A 25,440-nucleotide genomic window follows, 5' to 3' on the forward strand; every position below is an offset into this window, starting at 1 on the left:
CGATCAAGCACGAGCACGAGCACGAGATTCGGCAGCTCGATTCCACCATCGCCGTGCTCTCGCTGCAGCTCGTTGAAGCTCTCTGGCCCCTTTGCCCGCCTCCGCCTCCTCCAAGCTCTGCGACCCGAACATGTGAAGCTCGCCATGCTGATTCCACCGCTTGCCCGCGCCGCCAGCCGGCCGGGCCTCCCACCTTGGAGCTTGAGCTCCCTCTTGCGCCCACACCCGCTCTGCCACTCCACCCGCGTCTTTACCTCCTCTCCTCTGCACAGAAAACATGTCCACGGCCGGCGGACCGCGCCCGGCTCGCAACAAGCGCTGCAAGACACCAGCCCCGCCAAACCTGCGAACAGCCCCGCCCAAGCCAAGGTGGACAAATCCATGGACCCCTTGCTCGGCGAGAGGAACTTGACCAACAAGGAGCAGCGCAAGGCAGACTGGACGATCATAAAAGAGATGACTAAATACCTCTGGCCCAAGGACAATTATGGCACAAGGTTCAGGGTTGGACTGAGTGTCGCACTGCTGCTGAGCGCAAAGTTGCTCAATGTGCAAGTGCCTTTCTACTTCAAGAGCATCGTAGACTCGATGAACATAGACTTTGCTGCTGTTGGAGGCACCGCAACCACTGTGGCAGGCTCCATGATCATGGCTTGTAAGCTCCACTAGGAAACACCACTTCCATCCCATCACAATAGAGACTAAAGCGAGTAGACGGCTTGACCAGAATCGGTGCCACTGTATCTCAAGAGCTTCGTAATGCTGTGTTTGCAAGTGTGGCACAGAAGGCAATTCGCAAGGTTGCATGCAGTGTCTACGAGCACTTGCTGAGACTCGATCTGAACTTCCACCTGACAAGACAGACCGGAGGCTTGACCCGGGCAATTGACCGCGGTACCAAGGCTATCAGTTTCCTCCTGTCTTCCATGGTCTTCCACATATTCCCCACAGCGCTGGAGATCTCGTTGGTGTGCGGTATTCTAGTAAGCAGTCGACGGCGTTTGGTCTCAGTATTGTATTGACTCCCTCAGACCTACCAATACGGCTGGCAGTTTGCCCTAATCACGAGCGCCACCATGGCGACTTACGCGGCATTTACCATCTTGACTACATCGTGGCGAACAAAGTTCAGGAAGCAGGCCAATGCTGCGGATAACAAGGCAGCCACTGTCGCTGTGGACTCTCTGATCAACTACGAGGCTGTAAAGTACTTCAACAACGAAAAGTATGAAGTCGGTCGCTACAACGCCGCTCTCACAGCCTACGAGAAAGCCTCCATCAAGGTCGCCACTTCGCTTGCTCTACTCAACTCTGGTCAGAACATCATCTTCTCGTCAGCCCTGACCGCCATGATGTACCTTGCCTGCAACGGTGTCGCAACCGGAACCATGACCGTTGGCGATCTCGTCATGGTCAACCAACTCGTCTTTCAACTTTCCGTCCCCTTGAACTTCCTCGGCTCCATGTACCGTGAGCTGCGCCAATCGCTGTTAGACATGGACACGCTCTTCAGCCTGCAGAAAACCAATGTCGCGGTTCAAGACAAGCCAGACGCCAAACCGCTTCTTCTCACCAAGGGCGAAATCAAGTTTGAGAATGTTTCTTTTGGCTACCGCCCCGACCGTCCTATCCTCAAGAACTTGAACCTCACTATCCCTGCCGGCAAGAAAATCGCCGTCGTCGGTCCCTCTGGCTGCGGAAAATCCACAATCCTGCGCTTGCTCTTCCGTTACTACGATGCACAAGAAGGACGCGTTCTGATTGATGGACAGGACATTCGCGACGTGTCGCTGGAAAGCCTGCGTAAAGCAATAGGCGTGGTACCACAAGACACGCCGCTGTTCAACAACACCATCGGCCACAACATCAAATACGGCAACATGGAAGCCAGCCAGGAGCAGATTGTGCAAGCCGCAAAACGCGCACACGTGCACGACACCATCAGCTCGTTCCCAGACGGCTACGAGACCATGGTCGGCGAGCGCGGCCTGATGATCTCAGGCGGCGAGAAACAGCGTCTCGCCGTCTCCAGACTGATTCTCAAAGACCCACCTCTGCTATTCTTCGACGAAGCGGTATGTTCCCTCCCCCAACTCACCTTCCACGCGCAACATACTGACACCCCACCAGACATCCGCGCTCGACACACACACCGAGCAAGCCCTCCTGACCCACATCAACTCGCTCGTGCGCGAGAAGAAACGCACGTCCGTTTTCATCGCGCACCGCCTGCGCACCATCTACGACTCGGACGTCATCATCGTGCTGAAAGCCGGCGGCGTCGCGGAGCAGGGGACGCACCAGGAGCTGATTGATCGCGATGGACTGTACAGCGAGTTGTGGAGCGCGCAGGAGACGATGTTTGTCGAGGCCAAGGACGAAGGGGAGGAGGTGGAGAAAGCGGAGAGGAAGAAGAAGTAGTGGTGGGTGTAGTAGATATAGACATAGCTTTGGATGTGAAGGTGAGTGTATATAGAAGGAGATCGTGTCGATAGGATGAGATGAAAAAATACAACGTCCACATATCACTTCACTCGCACATCAACCCCCGCGCATCACAGCAGCAGCAGCAGCAGCAGTAGCGTCACGTCAAGCCAGAGTAATGCCAGGTGCAGGTACAGGTATTAATTAAGATTACAAAAGCGTGACATGGCCATCCATCGCACAAACTTTTCCTTCTCCAAAGCCAAAGCCAAAGCCAAAGCCAAAGCCAAAGCCAAAGCCAAAGCCAAAGCCAAAGCCAAAGCCAAAAACCAGGTATTCTGCTGGAAAAAGCAATGGGACCGGATGGGTATATATGACAAACGAAAATGGTCCAGATGACAAACCGACAAAGGAAGAAACAAACAAGAAAGATGGAGAAGAGCGAATCAAAGGATGGATGCGCTGCATGCAGTGCCGAGGAATCTGTGCTCGTGTTCAATCCAACGCAAAAGGACAATTAGGGGTGCGTGTCGCTTTGAAAGAGGATTCGGTAGAGGTGGAGGTGGAGGTGGAGGTGGAGGTGGAGGTGGTAGTGATGAGATGTCATGGGTTCGACAGTACTGACGTTCGCGCACGACTCGTTGACGTTGACGTGTTTCAGCGTGTGTGGAGGTGGAGGTCGGGCAATGGGGGGTGGTGGTGGATGCAGAGTGTCGATGTGGAGAGTAGGAGCTGAGCGTGGGGCGGGCCCACCGAAACCTGCGCGTCGTGGACGCGTGTGTCGAGACGTCCGAGAACGACATGCCGTGCAGACGAGGGCTGTAGACGGTTGCGCGCAAGACTCTGATGCATCATCGTGCAGTGCTTGCAGCCTGTTTGAGGCGCCTGCGGAGTCGGTCCGATGGCTAGAACGCCTCACGGGCTCGTCGCTCCCTGTCTCCATCATGACCCGTGATGAGGCTCTTTACCATGGCATCCACTTCCCCTTCTTGGGCAGCATCTCCTTGCGAGGAATAAATCGCATCCAGCCCTCCTTCTTAGCTTCCTTCTTCTCCGGCACTGCGCCCATGTAGATGGCGTGACTCTTCCGCGCATTCTCCATAGCGATTTCGCGGTACTCAGGCGTGTCGTAGTCGATGTCGTGATCGGGATTGTTCTCGGGCGTGTGGTCGCCGCGATACCGTGCTGATGTGGTTTGGTATCCGAAATCGCGAACTAAGTAGCCGTTGGGGAGTGAGGTTGGTGGCATGGAAAAGTTGGAAACGCTGCTGGCTTCGGAGTCCGACATGATGAGAGGTGAAAATTTTCGTACGGCGTTGATGTTGAAGGTGAAGTTGAAGGTGAAGTGTATGGAAACGTGGCGCAAAGGAACGAAAGCTTGGTTGGTGATAGGCACAGTCGCGATGGAAGAAGTGAAGTTTGGAGTGGAATGTGGTTTTTCTGGTTAGGCGGCGCTTTATCTTTGTGGCCGCGCAATGACGCCCTTGCTGCAGATTTGGCTGGACAATTGGCTAGAAGGTGGCGGACGGTGTGGGCGACAGCGGATAGGCACGTTAGTTCAGGGGGCTGGCCTGCCAAATATTACCAGACACAAATCGTGGCACCCCCGCGGTTTGCTGCTTGCAGCTAGGTGATCGTCATATAGACCACAAATGGCTTTGTCTGGATCTTCGAGCATGCACGTTTCATGATTCACATTCAAGCCTCTACGTCAGGCCAATTTACTTTTCACATTTCGTTGTGACAACGGCTCACGACGAATCTACCGTCTGTGGCGCGTTGACAGTGTTTTGTCTAGGTTGAAAGCTGCCGATATCAGGGCAAGATGGCTGAATGCCTGCGGTGTGTTGCCAAGTTGCTCGCCTGAGCGCGCAATTTCTTCTGAAAAGATGTGCAGATGGTTGCCAAAGCTCAGCATGTTCTCGAAGATGCTCACAGCCCTTTGTTGTATCAGTTCTGTTGCGTCAAAAAGCGGGTGCTACTTACTGTCTCAGATACTTGTCGTCGTACGCGCCGGCTCTGGTGAGTGCTTCAACGAGCCAGAAAGTGCACATGGAAAAGGCACCCTCTCGACCACCGACGCCGTCGTCGGCTTTAGCTGAGTTGTATCGGTACACAAGACCTGTGCTTGTGAGGCCGCCCTTCTCTGGAGGCTTCAGGATACGATCCAACGTCTTCAGGAACCGAGGATCAGTTGGCGCAATGAAGAACACAAGTGGCGCTATCAACACTGCCGAGTCCAACACGTCGTTGGCTTCGTAACTTTGAATGAAGCAGTCGAGCTCCTTGTTGTAGCCCTTGTCCATAACCTCTTCGCAGATCTCGTCGCGCACTTTGAACCACTCCTGTCGATGAGGGCACGGGAAGCTTCGTTTGTCTGCGAGTCGCAGCGCCCTGTCAATGGCAACCCACATCATGATCTTACTGTATACGAAATTCTGCTTTTGGCCACGGACTTCCCAGATCGACATATCTTTCTCTTTCCACACACTGCAAACGTAATCCGCAATCTCTCGTACGTGGAGCCACTGATCGTAGGTGACAGGCCTACCAAAGCGATTGAGAAGGTAGATACCATCCATCAACTCCCCGTATATGTCGAGCTGCGTATGGAACGCGGCTCCGTTACCGATGCGAACTGGTCTGCTAGCCCGATAGCCTTCCAGATGATCAAGTTCAATCTCTGGGATGTCGGTCTCTCCTTTGATCGTGAACATGATAGGCAGGGCGCCTACCTTGCGTTCCTTGGCCTCATCGATACGCTGGAACATATAGCTGGAATAAGCTTCAGCTTCGTAACTGAAACCCATGCGAAGAAAAATGTAGATCGTGAATGATGAATCTCTGACCCAGGAGTAGCGGTAGTCCCAATTGCGTGAGCCTGAAGGTTGTCAGCTGACGCTTTATTCAAATCCCCGTAGTGAACGCACCTCCAAAATCTTCTGGTAGCGAGAAAGTCGGCGCAGCAATGATAGCGCCAGTGGGCTCAAAGATGAGCATCTTGAGTATGAACAGACTCCTGGTCACTACCTCGTCCCAACGGCCTCTGTAACAACTACCGCCAATCCATCTGTTCCAGTACTTTACGGTGTCCATCTGCAGCTTATCTACTAGAGCCGTTTCAATGTGATCGGGAGTATGGTCGTCTGCATCTCTCAGAATGAATGAAACGGCCTGGCCTTCAGAGAGGCGGAAGCTAGTGGTGATTGCGTTGCCAAGTTCGGTCCCGGGTTTTTTCACAAATGTAAGACTAGGACAAGATGTGTCATCCTCACCGCAATCGATGGTTGTGTTGAGTTGCAAAGACAGAGACTTGGACTTGAAGACAACTCGTTGTTCATGCTCTCCTTGCTCGCCATAACTGAGGATCTCAGTGGTGTGTTTGTCTTGTGCGTAATCTGTAGGATGTTAGCCTGGACAGAAAGAATCATCTCCGCTGGACTTACTGAAGGCGGGACAGACTTCCACGTTAACATCGACCTCACCGCGCATGCATTCGACTCTTCGAACTAGCCATTTCTTGAGATCTGACCGCTCGGGTACATCCCCAGTGTGTTTGCTAGCAATGACCTGGGCGTGATATTCGGCATCCATGGACTTGCTGTTCGGTCGAGGCAGGACTAGTTAGAGTCAGCAAGACCATGGCTTAGTAGGAAATGCCCATTGTTGAGGACGAAGTTAGGTCTGCGGTTGGATTAACTCACAATCGACTACATTCATCACGCCTTCTTCCTTCAGGTAGCGAGTCTGGAGGACATTGCTTGCGGGAAGATATTGTTGCTTTGTTGTGCAGAGGTCATCGTGCTTTGGACTGATGGTGAAATGCCCGCCCTTGTCTTTGTCCAATATGCGACAGAACACCGAGGGTGAATCGAAGTCGGGCCTTGTCAAAGATTAGTCGTGCCAGAGAAACATAGCATGATGTTGACGAACCAACACATGTAGTCGAGGCCACCATCAGTTGCGACCATGGCGCACGTTCTCAAGTTGCCAATAAGTCCGTAATCTTCGATCTGCGATGATGGATCAGTTGTTTGAACAGACCAATGACTCAAAACAACAATGGCATACAGGCATGTATCCCGTCGCGGTGCGTCTATCTGTCCGCCCCTGTCCGCCTACAGAGGCCAATCTCTCCTTCTTCGGATTCATCGTATCTTCGCTCTTGCTTTCCTTTTCCGCTTCTCTCTCGCTCTGCGTTCCGTAGAGCTCTAGGCCGTTATCTGGATCCTGGCGAGAATCTCGAAGAGGCCCCTCGGCTGAGTTGGAATCTTTATCGTGTGACACAGACATCATTGACTAGGGATTAGCTATATTGGTTCGCGGCTGGAGTGTTCCGAGGTGTGCCACATCTTGGGGGTCTTTTAGCCATCGATCTGGCGGATCTTGCGGATGAAGCCAGAGCTGATGTCATGGGACGTCATCTATCATCGACTGCTTCCGCAAGTGCACGCGACAACATCAACACAACTGTTTGCGGCAGCCGAGAGAAGTAATTTCATCAAGATACTATAGTTTCCAGCATAAGTTTAGTGAGTGGGCAGCCTGGAGTGCCGTTTAGACTGCCTTACCTGAGTAGATTGCACTAATCCCACCCAACCTCGTATTCAAAACAGCAAGGATTCGACCACAGGTATTGGTTTGCAGCAGCAAGAACATGTGTGAAATACAGCAAAGCTAGGGTCAGCCCTTACAAATTTCCGCTAAGCATCCCTTCTCCCATTCACAAAACTTGTGCCGAATACTGCACAAGTTGGTGAGAGTACAGTACGATAGACTCAGTTGGGTATATCTTTTGGCGTGCGCGTATGAAAAATTTCAAGGTGTCAAATCCAAGCCTTTAAGCAGACAAACTTCACAGTATAGATGTTGTAGTGTAACAGAGCATAGAAGCAGGAAATCTGATGTTACTACGTTCGCAGTTGCAGTCTGGTGTTCTCAAGCGGGCAGGATCGCATTTCAAAGTTTGTGTGATTTCACTGCAGGTTCGCGACGGATTGGACTCTGTACTCAAACCAGCCATCGTAAGCCGAACAACTACACTTTAGCATCGGGTAATGAAGTACTAGGTACGTAACCATTTGCGAAGTAACGAGTTCTACAAGCTTATGTGTTCAGTAGAACGGATGTCGAAAACGCAACTCGTCTTACTTGCCAATCGAACTCAGGAAGCTTGGACAGCGCCCCATCGCTCTGCGTAGCGGTCGTTCTCGGGGTCCGTGTTTCTTTCGTACTCGCTCCTGTCAGCCACGTACTGCGCCGTCTCTTCGCCGAAAACCTCGCTCATCCAAGCGAAGGTCAGATCGATACCTGCAGAGATGCCTGAGCTTGTCCAGATATCACCGTCTACAGCCCATCTCGCCTTAGCTACCCAGTTGACTTTAGGGTGTTTCTCTTTGACCTAAACCTCTACGTTAGTACACTGATGCGTAGCCACAAGGACTGTACTGATGCACATACGTGATTGAATGCTCTCTTGTTGGTTGTTGCACGCTTCCCGTTCAGCGCTCCAGTCCTAGCCAGGATCTCACTCCCAGTACAGACAGTGAGGACCCACTTCAAATTGCCCTTCAAATGCTTCTTCGATCCTCCGCCCCCCTCTCCCCCGCTCTCCTCGTGAACTCCTAATCCCAAAGAGGACAGGTAATCAACTACAGGCTTCATGTTCCCATCACTTCTGTTTCCCAGGCCACCAGGAATGAGCAAAACTTCCAAGTCCTGAGGAGCGTCGGCAAATGTATGCGTTGGAACGATAGATAGATTGAACCTTGAGCCTTGCTGGTCTTGGACGAAGTGCTGGGTCCCCACCGGATTGCGAGTCGCAGCTATGATGGAGAGGTTGAGGGGAACTGAATTCGAGAGCACATTAAGGGCATCAAGAGGACCGCAGACGTCGAGCAGCTGGAAACCGGGGAAAAGGATGACGCCGAAATTTTTGGGTAACTTGGCAGTGGACATAGTGAACGATGTATGGTGGCTTCAGGGGAAGATGGAGACTGTGTGCTGTACAAATCTTAGAGCTGGCGACTTCGTGAGACTACGAGAGACTTTGAGAATTGCTAGAGCTAGAAATTGGATATGTCACCATTGAGAGTGAAGTTATATAATCGACCACACCTGGTAAGCACAGAAGTAAGACGTGGTATTAGTCAGCGTTGGTGGGGGGTTTAACTGGATTCACCTGGCGGGCGCCGCAAACGCCGCACATGTACTGAGTCAGATCAAGTTCAGAACTGGGAACAGCAACAGAGTATGAACTCAAAGTTGTTACGTTGTAAGATGTCTTACGAGATCGACAGTCTAGTGCATTGCATGGCGGTGGGAATCTGTTGTCTCTGGTGCTCAAACTACACCGTTCATGTGGACGCCCTGCTCATCCTGCTGCTGCACAGTCAGGAACGTCCTCGCTCGCTCGATCCTTTCCTTGGTCAGAAGATAGCTGCTAGGGATGTCACCGCTCTGAACCATCTGAGACTGTAAATTACCCAATTCCTGACCAGCTTCTTCTCCAAGTAGCATGTCCACAACTGCCTTGCCACAAAGCGTGGTGTTGGGCATGCCGTGTCCAGTGTATCCGCCAGAAAGCCACAGCCCTTCCCGGTCCGGCACTTTACCAACCCATGGGTGGTCGTCTCTAGAATATCTGTATGAAGATCAGCTTTGCGCAATCTCAGTGTAACGAGGATATGTTGTACCCCATGATTCCCGTCCACTGTCCCACGGCTTCAAGCTCGGTCAAGCCTTCAGTCTCTCCATCTAGCTCAAGGATCTTTAGAAGCGCGCTGCGGAGATATGCTGCTGAGTCCTGGTCTATGATGCTGTCGTCCGATACCCCGACAGTTGGGAGATGACCTGCTCCGCGGCCGCCACCGAACATCAAATGCCCACGAGGGTTTGGTACGCCTTCGAACGGCCGCTGGACTAGGTAATCGTCGTTATTGGCCGGCTGACCTAAGGCTCCTACCATTCCATGAGAATCTGGGAGGATCGTGTTCCCTTTAGGAGGCAAGAGAGCCGACATCTCGCCCCGTACGGGAACAATGAGATCGGCGAAGTGGGGGATGAGGGCTGATGTATAGCCGTTGGTCGCTAAAATGACCGTCTTTGCGTCGATTGTACCGCGATCAGTGTGTAGCGTGTGCTTACCATCCGTGGATGTGATGTTGTTGACAGGAGTGTTGGTCTGCAGGTTGAGCTGTCCAGCTCGGACGAGTTGCTCCAGAATGAATGTGACCAGCTTATAAGGCCACAAACTTGCCGCACCTTTGCTCAGTGTTACTCCGACGGCGTTGGGAGAGACTCTGTGTTTTCTCAGCTCCTCCTTGTCACGGATGATTGTCACCAAGCTCCTCAGCTCTGGTGCTATCTTTTCTAGGTGCGCGATCTCCTTCTCGGCCTCGCTCATCACCTCTTCTGTCCAGAACGAGCGGCACCCGGATACATCTCGCCATTCGCAAGGAACATTGTGCTTCTTGATGTACGATCGAACTTCGTGGACGTTCTTCATCTCGAACGCGGCCACTTCAGCGCTACGATCAAAGAGTAGTGGCTGGCAGTGTCCACCGTTCTGTTGCAAGATGTGTCAATAAGAGGTCTCTTGAACAGCGTTGGAGATCGGCTCAACTCACTCTGCCTGTAGCTCCCCAACATGCTTCTCTAGCTTCAAGAAGCACGATGGTTTTACCCTTTGCCCTTTCATCTTCAGCGAGATATCTTGCAGCAGATGTGCCAGTTATGCCACTTCCAACGATGACAATGTCAGCTTCAGCGGGAAGCTGTTCGGTGGTACGGTGTCCAAGCAGGAACTCGTTAGGCTCGCTGTGCCAGAAGGAGTTGCTCGACGTCGGCGTCGGAAGCGTTGCGCGTTCGTGCTTCATATTGCGATGGCTGGCGATAGCTCAAGGCGGGTGAATGTGGGGTGGAGGGGAAGGCTACAGGACAGCAAGTGCTGGGTCAATGGCGACTTATATAATCCCCACCTTATCTATGTGACAGCTGTAGTGCAACCATTTGATGGAAATGACTCGGAACACGCCCTTCTACTTGTGGACTTTACTCTCTGGCCATTGGCAGACTGTAGCTCATCATCGAGTCTTCGGAGTCAAGTTTGAATGCCGAGCCGCATCGCACCTCATTCCGATTGAACTCAGATGTCGTTATACCGAAGATTGACTTCAGTAACGTAAAGCATCAAGTTTCTTGCAGAGCATAGAGTATAGAAAGCCATAAAGGTACTCTGCGAGCGGTGAGAGATGGTACCTGGCGGAAGGTACCCAGGTGCGACCTCGGCGCCCAAGCTTCGTAAGGCTGATTATGTAAGGTGGGCAGTGCAAGCGCAGGTCCACATGGCGCCGACCTCAAGTCAAGCACGACATCTCGAACACCTGTTTATGTTAGTGTGTCTTTGTGTGAAGTGCAAAGCAAACATTCAGTGTATTGCGCACCCGTCACGTCGATACACCGACTAATGGAAAAAGGACACCGTAATGCAACATCAAGAGCATGGAATCTCATTAACAGACTATATTACAGAGGTGTAATACCCGTCCGTCATGTTCGAAGAACTCGGTTGTTATCATCATTCTTGACAGTCGTAAGGATGCTTCGCACTTTCCAGCAGTGCACTCGTCCAGCGAAGCTACCCAACGGTGAGCGAGTGCCGGACCCCTCGCCTAGACGCTCAACTACTACTTGCGACGCTCAAAATAGCCCTTCGCAGTATCCCTCACCGAGAAGCCGTTGAAAAGCCATTCGTTCGAATGCCGTCCGCGCCATGGATCGCTCGATGAGCTTGACGAGGTGGATCTCCTCCCATCGTGTTGGAGGGCAGGTCTTGTCGCCTTCGCTGGAGCCTGTGCAGCGGCGACTTGCGAGACTTGACGGGCTGGCTGTGGTTGCGCTACGGGAAGTTGTTCGGGCGGCATGGCCATTGGTGATTTGGCTCGTTTCCGGGATGCGTCTGCGTGGGTTCGACTACGTGAGCGTTCGCGCAGGCGCTCTGTGATGGCACCAAAGAACGCACGTGAAGCTGGCGAAGTTGGCGCAGATGTGGGAGACATTTGACAGGATGAGTTGATTGATTTCTGGGAATCGATTGTTGATGTGCGGACAGGTTGTGTCGGCTGGAAGCTCGTTGTGTCACCTGATGCCATGCTAAATTGTGTGCAGTCGTGGTACGGCAGGGTGCGTATATGATGGAACAATAAGGCGTTGTCTGGAGGTGACCAAGATGGCAGTGAGTCGCTCAAATACACGGTTTGCAGGAATCGATGTGGAGGACAGATGTGCGGCTTAAAGGAATACGCTGCAAGCAGAACATATACAGCACACACCCTACCAGTCCTCATCGTTGTGTTCTGCAAGGTCGCCAGTTGCATCGCTAGCTTGGATTGTCGCTCAAATGAGGGTGTCGGTGACCAACTTGCTCATCAAGACCCATCAGCCAATCACGTCCTCACGAACGCCTGATCTGGTGGCCGTGTTATCGTTGGCACCAATTTCTCACCGACTCTGACATGCAGGCGACGCTCTGGAGTGGGGCCGTGAACTGCATCCAAGCTGCAACGCACAGAGCCGAGAGTTTCATTCCTGAACGGGCCTTGATTGCGACGTAGGGCAAACCAATCAAGAGCAGACCGGCGGGCAGCTGCCTCGAAACCAAGGCTTTTGTGCCACCTGCTGCAACACGAGGAATCGGGCACTCCCGCTGGGCTAAGACACTGAGCAGAGACACCGCTGAGGGAACACAGATCGATACATCTGCTGTTGTGAGGAGTCACAGTTGGTCATCTTCCCAAAGGACTGGGAATGCAGCTTGTCCTGCAGGACAGGCCTTTGGGTTCCTGGAGTGTCCGCCGCGGCAAACGTAAACAGAAAGATCACACGCACCATTTGCCAAGTTGGTGTCTTGATGGCCAGGACCAGGCCATTCGTCCCCGCATGGCAGCCACGAGGACTGCTTTCGTGCGCAAAAGGACCAAAACCTAGCTCAAGTTGAGCTCCCGCGACCAGCAAAAAGAACGGTTCTTCCAATGCAATCATAAGAAGGATCTTATGCATCCTCCGGGAGTCGAACCCGGGCCAATTGCTTGGAAGGCAATTATCCTACCGTTGGACCAAGAATGCTTTGATGAAGAAATGCTTTAATATAGATAATATAATCTAATAAAACTCCATCCCGCATACTCACGAACCATCCCTCATGCGAAACCGTCGCTGTCTCCATCTACGTGTGGATCTGCCTCGAAGAGATTCCACCGCTCGACCTGCCAAGTCCCTAAGATCCATCACCGAAATCCGCCGTTTCAGCTCACACCACCACACCAGCCAAGGTTCATCAAAGCTCCACACGCTCTGGACTTCTGAGGCAACGCCTCTCTTCGGCCCTAGGTACATGTTATCCCGACTTGCTATTGCGGCTTGAGAGCCTGCTTATCTACGTGGAAAACTACACGTACAGCAAGGAGGTATGCGGAATGTCATGGCCACTTCGACGACGATGGCTTATCGTCGTGTGGGATTTACGACGAGAGAATTGACGAGAGCGTGCACGCATGGCATGCTCAGAACAGCGGGTTTGCTGCAATCCACTTCCTCTCTTTCTTCACGGGATACTGGTTCTTTCTTTCTTTCTTTCTTTCTTTCTTTCTTTCTCTCCTTGTTCGCGGGAAAGTACCCAGGTGTAGAAGCAAGGGTCAGTTGTACTAAAGGCGGGGTTTTATGATAACAGGTTGGAAGAGCGAATCGGATCGGTCCACTCCACCACATACATGCACATGCGTATGTAGTTTCGACCAGCAAAAGCTCACCCTGATCTGAGAGAGAGGTGCGTGCGGGATTGGGGGAGATGAGGTAGATATACCAAGCCAAGCCAGGCCAGGCCACGCCATCGTGTGCAAGGTTTGTGTGAATTGGAAACTATCTATATCTTCCCTACAGTTATTCATCCATATGTACAACATGTATCTCTCGCTCGAGAGCTTCTTCCTCGTGCTGGTCGTTATACGGACGTGGACATGACATGGACGTGTGCGATCGTGTTCCTCGTGGCTCATCGTGTATGTGTGAGTGTATGTGTGTGATGCAACATGGAAAGACGAGGCAGAAGCAGGAAAGAGAAAGACCGGGAAAAGGAAAAAAGGATGAAAAACGCTTGCTTCCGAATGCATCCCACAAGAACCGAACCGAGTCGAGCGAACAGAATCAAGCGAACCGAAATATATCACAGGTTACAAACACACCCAGCGCTTCGTATATACATCCATCTACAAGAACGCGCCCGAGTACGGTTTCCGCGCCGGTTCGTACCGCCCGCCGTCGTAGGGGTCCATCTCCGGCATTTCCATGCCGCCTCTGTTGCTGTAGGAATGTGCATCTGCGATTGGCAGGCGACTGGGGCTGACGCCTGGACTATCGGCCCGCCTCTCGCGCATGCCCCAGTCGTCGCTGTAGCCGGGGGGGTTCAGCTCGTCGCTGCCGTGGCTCTGTATGCGCATGAGATGGCTCGAGTCGCCCTTGACGAGGCCGAGTCGCTCTTCTTCTGTTCCTGGCGCGGCTTTGGCGCCGTCGCGGCTGTTCTTGCGGCTGTTTCTGCTGACGGGCCGCTTGCTGCCCGAGGCTGAGGCTTCCGAGTCGCCGCGGTTGCGGTGGAAGACGTTTTGGAAGGAAAACTGGCGCTTGGCAATGTGTGGTGGTGGTTTGGGTGGGGTGAGCGTGTCGTCCTGATGTATGGGAGGTAGCTCGGCGAATTGAATATGGGCTTCGTGGGGTTTGTAGGATGTGTCTTGGTGAGGGATGTTCTTGTACGAGTCTTTGTCCGAGAGCGGATCGACGTGATCTGAAGCGCCGTCTGTGGGAATGGGGGGCAGGTGTGTCATACCAAGACCAGAGGAGCTGGTGCGGCTGGCGTTCGACTTGCCCCTGGATCGCAGACGCTCGAAAAAGCCGGGGTGGAAGCTGCTGTTGTCGTCGTCCGAGTCTTCTCCAGGGAAATGGGTCATACCAAGCGGTGGGTGGATCGTTCTGGTGACGACGGTTCCGGTGCGCGTCGGAGGCCGGCTCGGGTCCAGGATGGTTTTCCGCCTTCGGATTCCGTCGAATTCTACAGCCTCGCCTTCTCCAATGACCTGCATATGCTCCTCCTTGATTCTTTTCGCCTCTTGCAGCTCCCGGTGTGATCGAGCTGACGAAAGCGAGCGCAGAATGGCACTGCCACCGCGAATAGCGTCCGCACGGGGCTCGTACTCCGGTTCCTCTTGCTCAGCCACGGTTCGCACCTGGTCGAGGTCGCCCTTGAAGACGGCGGCATCTGGGACGTCCTTGGCAGACTTGGAGAGTTGCAGCAGCACGACGCCCGAGCAAATTTGTAGAAAGCCCATGATGACGGAGATGATTTGGATTGCTGTGCCCTTGAATCCTTGGAAGAGCACTGCTGAGGTGATGATGGTGGAGGAGGTGAAGAAAACGTAGTATGTTGGGGTGACCAAGGCAGCGTTGAAGATATTCAGTGCTTTCTGGCGCGTCGTTAGCAGGTACTGGATGGAGGTAGAGCATGGCGTAGGCTTACATTGAGGTAGATGATCTCAGTAAGCAGGGTGATTACAACAAATACAAGCAGAACGTATAGGAACCACTCTTTGAATTGACCACCATGGGAACCTGACGCCTGGGCTACCACAGCGGCGCCCAGGCCTTGGGTTGCGACGACGCTGAGCCCTCCAATCAAGCTGCAGACGGTCAAGTAGATCATCATGGACTTCTTGCCGTACCTGGGTCCGAAGTAGAAGGCGATGATGACACAGGCGACGATGATGACACCAGCGAAACTGAGGAAGCCTGGGGCAATGACCCACTTCTTCATGTCTTGGATGGAGGCCACAGCCGATTGCTCTGGAGCACTAAGAGCGATGATGACGGAGCCAATGATGCAGTTGAAGCAGCCGACCTTGCCCACGAAGCTGAGGCGTTCTTTGAGGAAGATTCCGGAGAGGATGGCGCAGATGACGACGGAGAGAGCACCCATGGGCGTGACAAGGATGGCGTCGGTAAAGGCATATGCGACTAGGTTGCAGACCTGGAGGCTTTGTTAGTTGAAGCGGTGGTTGTTCGGGTGAAGAGGGCGCACCTCTCCCATGATCATGAGGGTCATTCCTAACCACCACCATGCATTCTTGAGGTATGCATAGCCCTCGCCGGCCTCTTCGTTGTACTTTTTGTTTGCCTGTAACAGACCGTGCTTCTTGATCACAAAAGACACGCCAATGAACAAGCCAGATGCTATTGCCAAGCAGATGCCGATGATCTTATAGGAGCCCGGTCGCGAAGACGGGTCGCCGCCAAAGCCTCCACTTCTCGAGTACAGTTCGTGCAGTCCATGTATATCGTTTGCGGCGTAGAGCTGGTTCGCGCGGGCGAGAAGGGTCCCGGCCGTGTGCATGGTACTGGCGCAGGGCGAGCCAGGGACTGGGTGCGTGTCGAGGGGGCTAGCGCACCGCTCCTCTCGCAGCGTTGGTGGTGGAGAGAGGTCTCAGGAAGAGGGCTGTCGGCGCGGCTGGCGCGTACAAGAGGCGCTGGTTCGGTGGTATTCACGGAGGCGGCCCGGATAGGAAGTATGTTTTGGACAGGGGACGGTGCGGTATGGTGTGGTGTGGTGTTTACTGCACGAGCGTCCAAGGTTGGGCGCAGGGCTGTGGGCACGTCTTTGCGGGCTCTGTGGGAGGGAACAGTCGCGAGGCTCGGTGTATTCCTGGCGGGGCAGAAGAGGGTGTGCGCGACAGTTGGGGGCGGTTCAGCTGGGGACGAAGTTCTGGGCAGTGGTGCGCGTCGCTGCAGGTTCTAGATGCTGGGGTCGATGGGTGGCTCGGGGCTGTGTTGATGCAGGCGATGCAGGCGATGCAGGCGATACAGGCGATGCAGGCGATGCAGGCGATGCAGGCGATGCAGGCGATGCAGGCGATGCAGGCGATGCAGGAGGATGCACGTTGCAGCAGCTGAAAGCAGTTGAGACGAGCGGTGCAGTGTAATGCAGAGCAGAGCAGAGCAGTGCAGTGCAGGGCAGTGCAGTGAGTGCAGTGCTATTTCGCTCTCTTGTCGCTGTCCACACGGCAACCAACAGACGGCCCACCGCGTCGTCAGCCAAGCAAGCAGACGACCGCGCCACACGCGACAACAACGGCAACGGCAACAGCAACAGCAACAGCAACAGCAACACAACACTCGGCCCCCCGGGGGTGCTAGTGAAGACCGCAATTACCGCCGCTCATTACCGCCCCACCACCGTCCATCGCCCACCGTCCATCGCCCACCGCCCGGTAGCTGGTCTCCCCCCCATGCCCGCGCCACAGCATGACTGACCATGGCGCCGACCTCGACGTATTCACGGCCGACATATTCACGGCCACGTCGCTCGCCGACATCCACGCCGGCCTCGCTCAGCTGCACCGCCACGAGGCCACCGTCACCCAGCGCCTAAACGACCTCGTCGCCTCGCAAAAGGACCTCTCGCGCGACCTCGCCCGCCTCGACCTGCTGCGCGCCCACCTCGGCTCCCAGGCCATCAACACGCGAGCCATCAGCAATGGCATGCTGGCCGATGCTGCCTCGACCGCGAACCGCATCTCCGCCGCCGTGAAGCGCCTCGACCAGGAGCAATCCAACGTCAAGGCCACCCTCGACGTCGTCGACCAGGTCGCCGAGCTCAAGGCATGCGTCCTGGGCGTCCATGGCTCCATGGGCGCCCCCCAGGACTGGGAGACGGCTGCCGCCTACATCCACCGCGCATCCAAGATCCCACACGACGTCGTCAACGGCGCCTTTGCCGAGGAGATTGTCCCCACCGCAGAGGTCCCCGACCCCCCGCGCGTCACCCTGCATGCTGCCGCCGAGTCCCTCTGTGCGCTGTTCCTGCGCGAGTTCGACAAGGCCGCAAAAGACCGCGATGGCTCAAAGGTCACGAGGTTCTTCAAGCTGTTCCCCTTGGTCGGCCGCACAGACACGGGCTTGGATGCATACGGCCGCTACGTGTGCACCGGTGTCGCCTCTAGGGCGCGAACAACCTTCAACTCGGCCGCCCCGGCCCAGCGCGCAGAGGCCTTCTTCTACGCCAGCACCCTCACCAAGCTGTTCGAGCACATCGCCCAGATCGTCGATAGCCACGAGCCGCTTGTCGAGCAGCACTACGGCCCAGGCATGATGGCCAAGGTCATCGAGCGCCTGCAGATCGAAGCGGACGTGCAAGGAGGCATTGTGCTCGACACGTGGCACGAAGAACGCAACATCGACCGCAAGCTTACCGACATCAAGTCATACGCCTTCTCCTTCCTCGTCCAGAGCTTCCTCGCCGCCCAAAAGCCCTCGAGTGGCACGCCTCGCTCGAGCTCGCCTGCAGGCCCTCCAGCACGCACAAGTGAGGACGAGGGAGTCGACATGAAAGAGGTGGACGTCCTGCTGGGAGAGAGTGCTTTGATGCTTGGACGATACGCCCTGTACTCACGCTTCATCTCCGACAAGTGCGCCCCTTCGCAGCCGGAAGAGCGGATAGATCACGGCCTAGTGATGCCGCATTTCCTCGTGAACAGCAACCTGCAGAGAAAGGTGACGAGCCACCTCGTCGAACCATTCAACACCATGACGACCTTCTTCTTCCGCCGATCTGTAGAAAAGGCTTTCCAGCTGGACGAGTCGCCACCAGACCTCACGCTCAACCCCAACAAGCCCCTTGGCTCCAGTCCTCCATTCGTCACCTCTGCCGTCGACGATGTCATGTACATTGTGAACCAGGTCTGTCAGCGAACTCTGGCAACGTCTCAGCGAGCCGTCGTTGCCAGTGTGATCCCCACCGTGAGCCGAATCTTGGGGTCAGACTTCATTGACATGACGCAGCGAAAGATGCGCGATGAAAGTTACCCCCAGCCTGTCAGAGCCGGCGAGCTCCCGCCCGAGCACAAAGTCATCGCCTTCACAGTGCTGATCAACAATCTGGACATCGCAAATGACTACATCAAACGCATCGTCGAACAACAACTCGGCCGCCGCAACCCGGAATCTGCAACCTCGCCACTGCAGGATCTGTTTCCCTTCGGCCACGACGCCGTCTTTGTTGAGACCACTCTGAAGAGTTTGGAATCTGCATTCGCGAAGAAGAGCACAGAGCTGCTGAACGACGGCATAATAGTCCTCTTCAGCAACGTTCTGAAGCCTCGCATACGCCCCATCCTAGCTGAAGCTTTCCGTGACATCGACTACGCGCCGCCCGAGGTCGGTGACGATGTGGAAGAGGACGACGAGGATGGCGATGCCGACCTGGTCAAGTCGCGCTTCGATCGCGGTTGGGGCGTTGTGATCCGCCCTCTGAAGCGCATTCTGACAGGGGCCAATTTCGACCGCCTGCTCTCTTTCGCGCTCAACTATCTCGCTACTGCACTCGAGAAGCGTATCAAACAGTACTACGGTCGTGTCAACGAACTCGGTGCTGTCAGGTTGGAGCGCGACATCTCAGGCATCGTCACGGCGGCAGTCGCAGGCGGAAAGTACGGGCTACGCGACGCTTTCACAAAGTGCACGCAGATGACGCTGATCATGAACATGGAGGAGGATGAATGGGATGAAGTTGCCGCTGATGAAAGTGGTCATGGCATCCCTTGGGTCTTGGACGCTGAGGAGAGAAAGAGGGTGAGGGCCATTGTCAAAGGCTGAGAATTGTATGGAATGTCTCGGCAAAAAAATAAATCAAATCCGACATGGCTTCATGTCGTGCATTCCACACGAGGGGCTGCTATTTTGGGTCGCGCATGCCTCTTGCCAAGCCGAGGTGAATCGTCAGGTGGGCCTAGCTTCTGCCGCCAAATCTTGGTAGTGAACACGTCGACGCCTTGCTCTTTACACGTCCCTAGCTTTCTCTTTTTATCGTCGTTGCTGATAGCTAACGGTATTACTTCTCGAACTATGATTTCGCAGTAACTCGGACGTATTTGCGCATCATGCGCTTTCAGCTCTCTTTTACCCTTCTAGCGCTCCTGGGCCTGTCGGGGGCTCAGTGTCCTCTTTACCAGCAGTACTCTTCCCAAGTGCATGAGCCATTCTCTACCGGAACTCACAATCTATCTTATGCGCGACCAATACCATCATGTCGTACGTTCATTTCCCAGGAGGTCGAAGACGAAATCAAGCGCATGAAGACCGTGATTGCCGACCCTGATCTCTTTCGACTCTTCGAAAACACATGGCCTAGCACCCTGGATACGACCATTGCATGGCGGGGATGGTCGAACACGACTGTGGAAGAGACGGAACTTGGCACTAGTGAAGAAGCCCCGCAAGAGCTGACCTTTGTGATTACTGGCGACATCTACGCAATGTGGCTGCGCGATAGCGCAAACCAACTTCAAGCGTACGTGAGCTTGTTGAAACCAGACTCAGGGTTCAACAGTCTCGCAAGTCTATTTCGAGGCGCGATCAACCTCCAGGCGAGGTACATCCTGGAAAGCCCCTTCTGCAACGCATTCCAAACTCCAGACGAGAGCGGCGTTGTTAGATTGAGCAGCATGAACAGCGACCGCATTACACCGCCATTCGATTATTTCAAAGTATTCTCGTGCCAGTGGGAACTGGACTCGGTAGCTAGCTTCCTGCAGCTGAGTGTCGACTACGCCACTGCTACGAAAGACTACGACTTCTTCAAAAAGGGCAACTGGAGCAGAGCCGTCGAAACCATATTGCACACAGCCGAAAGTATGACAATGGACTCCTACGACGAGCTCGGAAACTGGCAACGCACTCCATACACGTACTGCGCACCGTACGGCGGGACCCCCATTAATGAGTGCGCCGGCTCGCCTCACAAAGGCCACATCGGCCTGATTCGTAGCTACCACCGTCCCAGCGATGATGCATGCACATATCAGTACCTGATCCCCTCGAACATGATGTTCAGTGCAGCGCTTAATGCTTCGTCACTCATCATGCAGCAAGTCACACCGCCGGCTTCAACCAGCAACCTCACAACATGGATGCAGCAAATGTCAACCGGGATTCGAAACGGCATCGAACAACACGCCATAGTCAACGATCCCAAGTTTGGCAAGATTTACGCGTATGAGATTGATGGTTACGGCTCGGCAAACATAATGGACGACCCCAATGTCCCCTCCCTCCTCTCCGCTCCCTTCCTCTCCTACCTCTCCTCCACCGACCCCATCTACCTCAACACGCGGCGCAAAATTCTGTCCAAATCCAATCCATACTATGCCTGGGGCCCGGTCCTCACAGGTGTGGGAAGTCCACATACGCTTCCGGGCAAGCCGTGGCCGATGGCAAACGTCATGGTCATCTTGACCAGCGAGGATGACGAGGAAATTAAGTCGAATCTGAGGATGTTGGTGCAGAGTACGGACGGGTATGGATTGATGCATGAAAGTGTGAGCAGTCAGATGCAGGAAATATGGTCGAGGCAGTGGTTCAGTTGGGCAAATGGGCTGTTTGGACAGGCCATAATTGACTTGGAGAAGAGGAAGCCTTGGATCTTGAAGGAGAGCTTTCAGTAAACTCTTCACCCAGTTGTCATTCTTTAGCGCCTTCTCGGAACTTTTTTTCGAGCTACTGTATTTCATACATATGATCCTGGAGCCTTGCCTAAATCGAGAGGGTTCTACAACTCACTCGGACACCGATAAGGATCCATCGCTCGCACCACCCGTACCTGATCGAGCCCTAGCGCGTTTTTACAATCGCGAAACACCACAACCCCGGTCGGCCATCAGTCTTCCACGTCCCGAGCTGCTCCTGACAGCAGATTGCTTACCCGCACATCGCCTTGCAATGTCTCATCAGAGCTGTGCATCGGTTAAGCCTCGTTCGAATCGATGAAACAAGCACAAAGTCTCCGAAGACTGTGACTGCAACTCGGCCGGCGATCCCACATCTGCATTTTTCGATGCCAAGATGCAAGGGTATGCATTGCAACTGAAGAAATGCGAGGAAGGCGTGAAGTCCGTCGAGACGTGCCCTCGAGAGCTCAAAGCTGATGGCTCCGCCGCTGCCAAGGTGGAAGACATCGGGCATGTGTAGGTCGAACGTAAGATGATTAGACTATATGACTTCGCTGCAGGACACGAGATATACTATGTTCTTGAGCACACGTTTTTTTATGTGACTGTACAAGACCCTATTACTACGATCAGTAAAGTTACGTGATATCAAACTCGCGCTGAGCATCTCTTTCCTTTCCTCTGCTATCGCAATTTAGCAGACTCACAATCTCGAGATTGTTTCATACAATGCGTTACTGCAATCTGCCGAGTGCACTACTACTAGCTGTGTATGCCAGCTCGGTAGCGGCTGCAAGACACGATGGACATCGAATCCTCCGCGCGGCAACTAGACGGTCAGATCTATTCAAGCGTGACACGAGGATCTCTCAGAAGTTTGAATCAGAAGTCGTTTACATTGAAGGCAAATCTCTCGTCTATGACCTCCTACACAGTACTGACACGCGATAGATGAAAACGGCTGGAGTGGTAGAGAGACTTTCGCCTCGTCGGTCAAAATAGGGTCGAAGAAGCCGATTCTGAACCTTGAGGAGATTGAGCATCATCTTCAAGATGTGCAGTGTGGCGACCAACGCATGAGGTTACATTTCGTCGACGCATCATCGGCACGAGATGCAAGAGCTGCTTGCCACGGCGGACACGGAGGCCTGGGTGGCCTCATCATCACATCACATGAAGGCTGCAATAAAGACGGCGAGAGAGCGGTGTACAGGTAAGAGTCAAATGTCCCATCCACTTTTTTTGTTCAGGCTCTGATGTTAATAGGGTCGATGACATTTCGTATGCCGAAGAAGGCGTAGCCCTTGACCTCGCCGTCACAGAAGCCTTGTGGCAAGACGCCTTCGACAATATCGATATCAACTTCGGACACTCACAATACGATCACATCTACAGACGGCACTCTGACTTCTCGCGAGCGCGCAGAAAGCGTCAAGACAATCTGACAGTTGAGATCCCCACCGACACTCCTGATGATGTCACCGATGTCACATTTGATCTCAGCTCCGAGCTTCTCGACACCACCTTCTCTGCAACCGACTTCCTCACCGGCATCGATAGCCTAGTCCCTGTCTCGGGTGTTGCGGTGCCTGACCCACCCATCGAGATTGGTTGCAAAAATTGTTCAACCAGGGGCCAGATCATCCTTACGCAGGGCGCGATCAATATCAACACGAAGCAGATTGACCTCGTTCCTGATATCTTTGAGGGCGGCGATGATGGCAAGGAAATCAACAGCATCATCACAGGCGGGTATATGGATCTTGCTGTGACCGGTGTGGGGGCGCGCCTGGAGATGTTTGCTCACCCAGTCAGCTCGGGGTCTTATGAGATTGCGTTGTTTCCATTACCGATTCTAGGTTTCGTCATCCCTGGTATTGGTCAAGCGGGAGCGAGTTTCGAACCGAAAATCAGCGTGGACTTTGAGATTGACGGTGAGCTTGCTGTCAATTACGGTTTCGATGTTGCTGTGGGCCATCCTCCCCTGTTGTACCCCTGATACGCATCTAATCATGACACAGATTCCAGATGGCGCCGGCATCAAAGTCGAACTTGGAGATCTCACTAACACAACCATCACGGGCATCAAAGGAACGACCCTCAACGCCCTACCGTTCACCTCGAGCGCCACTGACGTCGACCTCTCTCTCAGCCTGGCATTCGCACCGACGATTCCAATCGGCTTCGATTTCAGCGATAAGCTGAGCGCACTGGTTACTGTCTCGATGAACCTACCACGCCTTGATGCCAGGCTAACCACCAACGCCAAGGATCGGTGCAGTCTCTTCGACAAAGGTAACAAGACGAAGACGGACACCAAAGCAAAACCCAAAGGCGCCGATCTCAGCTCCCTAGTTTTGGTGGAGGCCAATGTCTCCGTGGCCATCGACGTCTCTGCAGACCTCACGCTCCCCTTACTCCCCGCGCCGTTTGATTCGGCTGGCACGTCTGCGCAGGTCTTTTCCACCAAGATGCCCCTCATGACCTCATGCGTTACTCCAGTCAAGGGCAAGCTCAAGATCACCGAGATGCCACCAGTCGCTACGATAGCCGCTGACAAGGCAGAGGTGAAAGCGGACAAGCCGTGCACGTGCGCAACGGCGACAACTACAGTGTATGCCGCGCCGCCTACAGGCGCTCCTCCACCACTGGAAATGACGCCCTACTATCCCAAAGCACCTCCAGTCGAGACACCATCAACAGAGGGAGAGCAGCCACCAGCATCGACGGCGCTGGAGATGACGCCTTACTACCCCGTCGACACACCGACCGGCGGATACGGATACGGACCCAGCGGACAGCAGCCGTCTCCATCGCCCTCGTGCCCCAGCACTCAAACCGTGCGCATCACCATCTCGACACCACCTGCTTCAACCACAGAACCCCCCGCACCCCCGCCCATCCTCATAATACCCGCCTCAAAACCCTGCAACTCAACCACTCCCGCCACGACCATCCTACCTCCTCACTCAACAACCACACCAACCTCCCTCCCCTCTTCCTCCTCGCAGATTACGTCCACGTGCACGTGCACGTCCAAGTCCCCTTCTGCCTCTACAACTACCACGGCACCACCGAAGATCGAGGAGAGCAAGGGATTCATGGCGCCGCCGGGTAGCGCGACAGACACAGACACAGGCACAGGCAGCGCGACACCGACGTCCACCAGAGCGCCCGATTTCACGGGCGCGGCGGATCGGGGAGCGGGGGTTCCGGCGTTGAGGTGGACTGGGATTGTGGGGTTGGGGTTGGGGGTGGGCGTTTTGATGGCGTGAAGCGATGTTGCGGACTAGACGAGGGTGCGCGGGAGAGTGTAGGGGGGCTGTGCTGCCGCTGCTGATGGGAGAGTGTGCTGCATTGCACGGCACGAGCAGTAGAGTCAGGAGGAAGGGAGGGGGAGAGGGAGGAGAAGACAGCTTTTGCAAAAGGACTCGAGGGTTGGTGTTGGTGTTGGTATTGGGTAGTTGAGCATTGCCGGCTAGTAGTAACAGATGACAAGCAACGGACAGTGCAGAGTTCCGGGTATAGACATGGACTTTGTGAACAACCGTCTCGTCTCATCTCGTCTCATCTCATCTCATCAACTCTCATCAACTCTCATCTCATCTCATCTCATCTCATCTCGTCTCATCTCATCTCGTCTCATCTCATCTCGTCTCGTCTCGTCTCATCTCATCTCATCTGATCAACTCTCCATTCCTCCCCCCTCCTCACTTCAGCATCAATGTCCTCAACTCCACAGCCTGACAGCCTCCACAACACCCATCCCCAGCACCACAAGCTGCAGCGCCCCGCTCGCCGAGACAGACACGGCGGCAGAGTTAGTCGTGTTGCTGCTCCCGCTGCTGCCCTTGGGCTTGCTGGCCCGGGCGTCGAGATGGGTCAGCGCTGCACGGAATTCTGGAATGGTCTCGGGGACAGCAGGACCGGGTGCTGGTGCTGGGCTGGCGAGGGCGAGGGTTGCCAAGAACAGGGTGGTTGCTGCGGCGAACTTCATTGTGGGGACGTTCGGGTGGCTGTTGAGGTGTGTGGTCGCGTGGTGCTGGACAGGACGAGCATCAAGGGTGATGCGGTGCAAGACGCGTTTGGTTGGTTGCTTGGGTATGAGGAATTGCTGGAGTTTGAGTCAAGATTGTCAAGAAGTTGATTGTGGGGAAATGGTGGTTGATATACACGGCTGCTAGCAGGCGGTGCAAGCCATGATCTCACCACGCCTGCAGTGAATCCAGAACGACTGCTGACCGGTCGTGATCGCCAACACAGCCTGGATAGAAGGGGTCATGGTTCGTGACGTCGAGCATTGTGCAGCCAACCAGGTTGCGCCGCGAAATGTGTGGCTTTGGCTTGGCTGCACTTGTTGCAAGGTGATTTGTGCCGCTGCTCAAGCACTTTCCGTGAACAGGTCTGAGCTTGGTGACGAGCAGGGACTCAGCCTTCGACCTTCCCGCAAGCTGCCCTGCTGTTTGGTACCAAG

General features: G+C 54.3%; 11 protein-coding genes and 1 non-coding gene across 12 annotated transcripts, besides 15 other annotated features; 4 read left to right on the forward strand and 8 right to left on the reverse strand.

Moving 5' to 3' along the window:
• Positions 1-144: 144 nt before the first annotated feature.
• On the forward strand, positions 145-2,421 carry EKO05_0000374 (Iron-sulfur clusters transporter atm1, mitochondrial; the record flags this gene model as incomplete). Its single annotated transcript, XM_038936703.1, has 4 exons — positions 145-655; positions 715-983; positions 1,032-2,075; positions 2,131-2,421. The coding sequence occupies 4 exons, from the start codon at positions 145-147 to the stop codon at positions 2,419-2,421; spliced, it is 2,115 nt and encodes a 704-aa protein (XP_038802920.1).
• Positions 2,422-2,552: 131 nt separating this feature from the next.
• Positions 2,553-2,583: a tandem repeat.
• A 97-nt stretch (positions 2,584-2,680) lies between these two features.
• Positions 2,681-2,751: a tandem repeat.
• Positions 2,752-2,977: 226 nt separating this feature from the next.
• Positions 2,978-3,014: a tandem repeat.
• A 76-nt stretch (positions 3,015-3,090) lies between these two features.
• Positions 3,091-3,166: a tandem repeat.
• A 222-nt stretch (positions 3,167-3,388) lies between these two features.
• Positions 3,389-3,712, reverse strand: EKO05_0000375 (uncharacterized protein; the record flags this gene model as incomplete). The annotated part of the gene is made up of 1 exon (XM_038944682.1): positions 3,389-3,712. One exon carries the CDS (start codon positions 3,710-3,712, stop codon positions 3,389-3,391), a length of 324 nt encoding a protein of 107 aa, XP_038802921.1.
• A 474-nt stretch (positions 3,713-4,186) lies between these two features.
• On the reverse strand, positions 4,187-6,720 carry EKO05_0000376 (uncharacterized protein; the record flags this gene model as incomplete). Its single annotated transcript, XM_038937074.1, has 7 exons — positions 4,187-4,364; positions 4,411-5,305; positions 5,355-5,822; positions 5,871-6,044; positions 6,129-6,307; positions 6,358-6,437; positions 6,496-6,720. 7 exons carry the CDS (start codon positions 6,718-6,720, stop codon positions 4,187-4,189), a joined length of 2,199 nt encoding a protein of 732 aa, XP_038802922.1.
• An 868-nt stretch (positions 6,721-7,588) lies between these two features.
• On the reverse strand, positions 7,589-8,382 carry EKO05_0000377 (uncharacterized protein; the record flags this gene model as incomplete). Its single annotated transcript, XM_038936824.1, has 2 exons — positions 7,589-7,825; positions 7,885-8,382. 2 exons carry the CDS (start codon positions 8,380-8,382, stop codon positions 7,589-7,591), a joined length of 735 nt encoding a protein of 244 aa, XP_038802923.1.
• Positions 8,383-8,766: 384 nt separating this feature from the next.
• On the reverse strand, positions 8,767-10,301 carry EKO05_0000378 (uncharacterized protein; the record flags this gene model as incomplete). Its single annotated transcript, XM_038936435.1, has 3 exons — positions 8,767-9,067; positions 9,120-9,991; positions 10,053-10,301. 3 exons carry the CDS (start codon positions 10,299-10,301, stop codon positions 8,767-8,769), a joined length of 1,422 nt encoding a protein of 473 aa, XP_038802924.1.
• Positions 10,302-11,111: 810 nt separating this feature from the next.
• On the reverse strand, positions 11,112-11,576 carry EKO05_0000379 (uncharacterized protein; the record flags this gene model as incomplete). The annotated part of the gene is made up of 1 exon (XM_038944683.1): positions 11,112-11,576. One exon carries the CDS (start codon positions 11,574-11,576, stop codon positions 11,112-11,114), a length of 465 nt encoding a protein of 154 aa, XP_038802925.1.
• A 902-nt stretch (positions 11,577-12,478) lies between these two features.
• Positions 12,479-12,549, reverse strand: EKO05_1t6. Its single transcript has one exon. It is a non-coding gene; the product is annotated as a tRNA-Gly (tRNA).
• Positions 12,550-12,567: 18 nt separating this feature from the next.
• Positions 12,568-12,594: a tandem repeat.
• Positions 12,595-13,041: 447 nt separating this feature from the next.
• Positions 13,042-13,077: a tandem repeat.
• A 207-nt stretch (positions 13,078-13,284) lies between these two features.
• Positions 13,285-13,312: a tandem repeat.
• A 287-nt stretch (positions 13,313-13,599) lies between these two features.
• Positions 13,600-13,640: a tandem repeat.
• Positions 13,641-13,688: 48 nt separating this feature from the next.
• EKO05_0000380 (uncharacterized protein) lies at positions 13,689-15,859 on the reverse strand (the record flags this gene model as incomplete). Its single annotated transcript, XM_038936480.1, has 3 exons — positions 13,689-14,936; positions 14,990-15,496; positions 15,548-15,859. 3 exons carry the CDS (start codon positions 15,857-15,859, stop codon positions 13,689-13,691), a joined length of 2,067 nt encoding a protein of 688 aa, XP_038802926.1.
• Positions 15,860-16,295: 436 nt separating this feature from the next.
• Positions 16,296-16,393: a tandem repeat.
• Positions 16,394-16,434: 41 nt separating this feature from the next.
• Positions 16,435-16,497: a tandem repeat.
• Positions 16,498-16,591: 94 nt separating this feature from the next.
• Positions 16,592-16,637: a tandem repeat.
• Positions 16,638-16,695: 58 nt separating this feature from the next.
• Positions 16,696-16,732: a tandem repeat.
• Positions 16,733-16,767: 35 nt separating this feature from the next.
• EKO05_0000381 (Golgi transport complex subunit 4) lies at positions 16,768-19,116 on the forward strand (the record flags this gene model as incomplete). Its single annotated transcript, XM_038944684.1, has 1 exon — positions 16,768-19,116. One exon carries the CDS (start codon positions 16,768-16,770, stop codon positions 19,114-19,116), a length of 2,349 nt encoding a protein of 782 aa, XP_038802927.1.
• A 284-nt stretch (positions 19,117-19,400) lies between these two features.
• Positions 19,401-20,963, forward strand: EKO05_0000382 (uncharacterized protein; the record flags this gene model as incomplete). The annotated part of the gene is made up of 1 exon (XM_038944685.1): positions 19,401-20,963. The coding sequence occupies one exon, from the start codon at positions 19,401-19,403 to the stop codon at positions 20,961-20,963; it is 1,563 nt and encodes a 520-aa protein (XP_038802928.1).
• Positions 20,563-20,605: a tandem repeat.
• Positions 20,964-21,768: 805 nt separating the features above from the next.
• On the forward strand, positions 21,769-24,241 carry EKO05_0000383 (uncharacterized protein; the record flags this gene model as incomplete). Its single annotated transcript, XM_038936546.1, has 4 exons — positions 21,769-21,802; positions 21,918-22,179; positions 22,233-22,935; positions 22,988-24,241. 4 exons carry the CDS (start codon positions 21,769-21,771, stop codon positions 24,239-24,241), a joined length of 2,253 nt encoding a protein of 750 aa, XP_038802929.1.
• Positions 24,089-24,126: a tandem repeat.
• Positions 24,242-24,516: 275 nt separating the features above from the next.
• Positions 24,517-24,649: a tandem repeat.
• A 47-nt stretch (positions 24,650-24,696) lies between these two features.
• EKO05_0000384 (uncharacterized protein) lies at positions 24,697-24,963 on the reverse strand (the record flags this gene model as incomplete). Its single annotated transcript, XM_038944686.1, has 1 exon — positions 24,697-24,963. One exon carries the CDS (start codon positions 24,961-24,963, stop codon positions 24,697-24,699), a length of 267 nt encoding a protein of 88 aa, XP_038802930.1.
• Positions 24,964-25,440: the final 477 nt, after the last annotated feature.

Source organism: Ascochyta rabiei, chromosome 1 (genome assembly GCF_004011695.2).
Source record: "Ascochyta rabiei chromosome 1, complete sequence".
In the NCBI taxonomy this organism is placed as follows: domain Eukaryota; kingdom Fungi; phylum Ascomycota; class Dothideomycetes; order Pleosporales; family Didymellaceae; genus Ascochyta; species Ascochyta rabiei.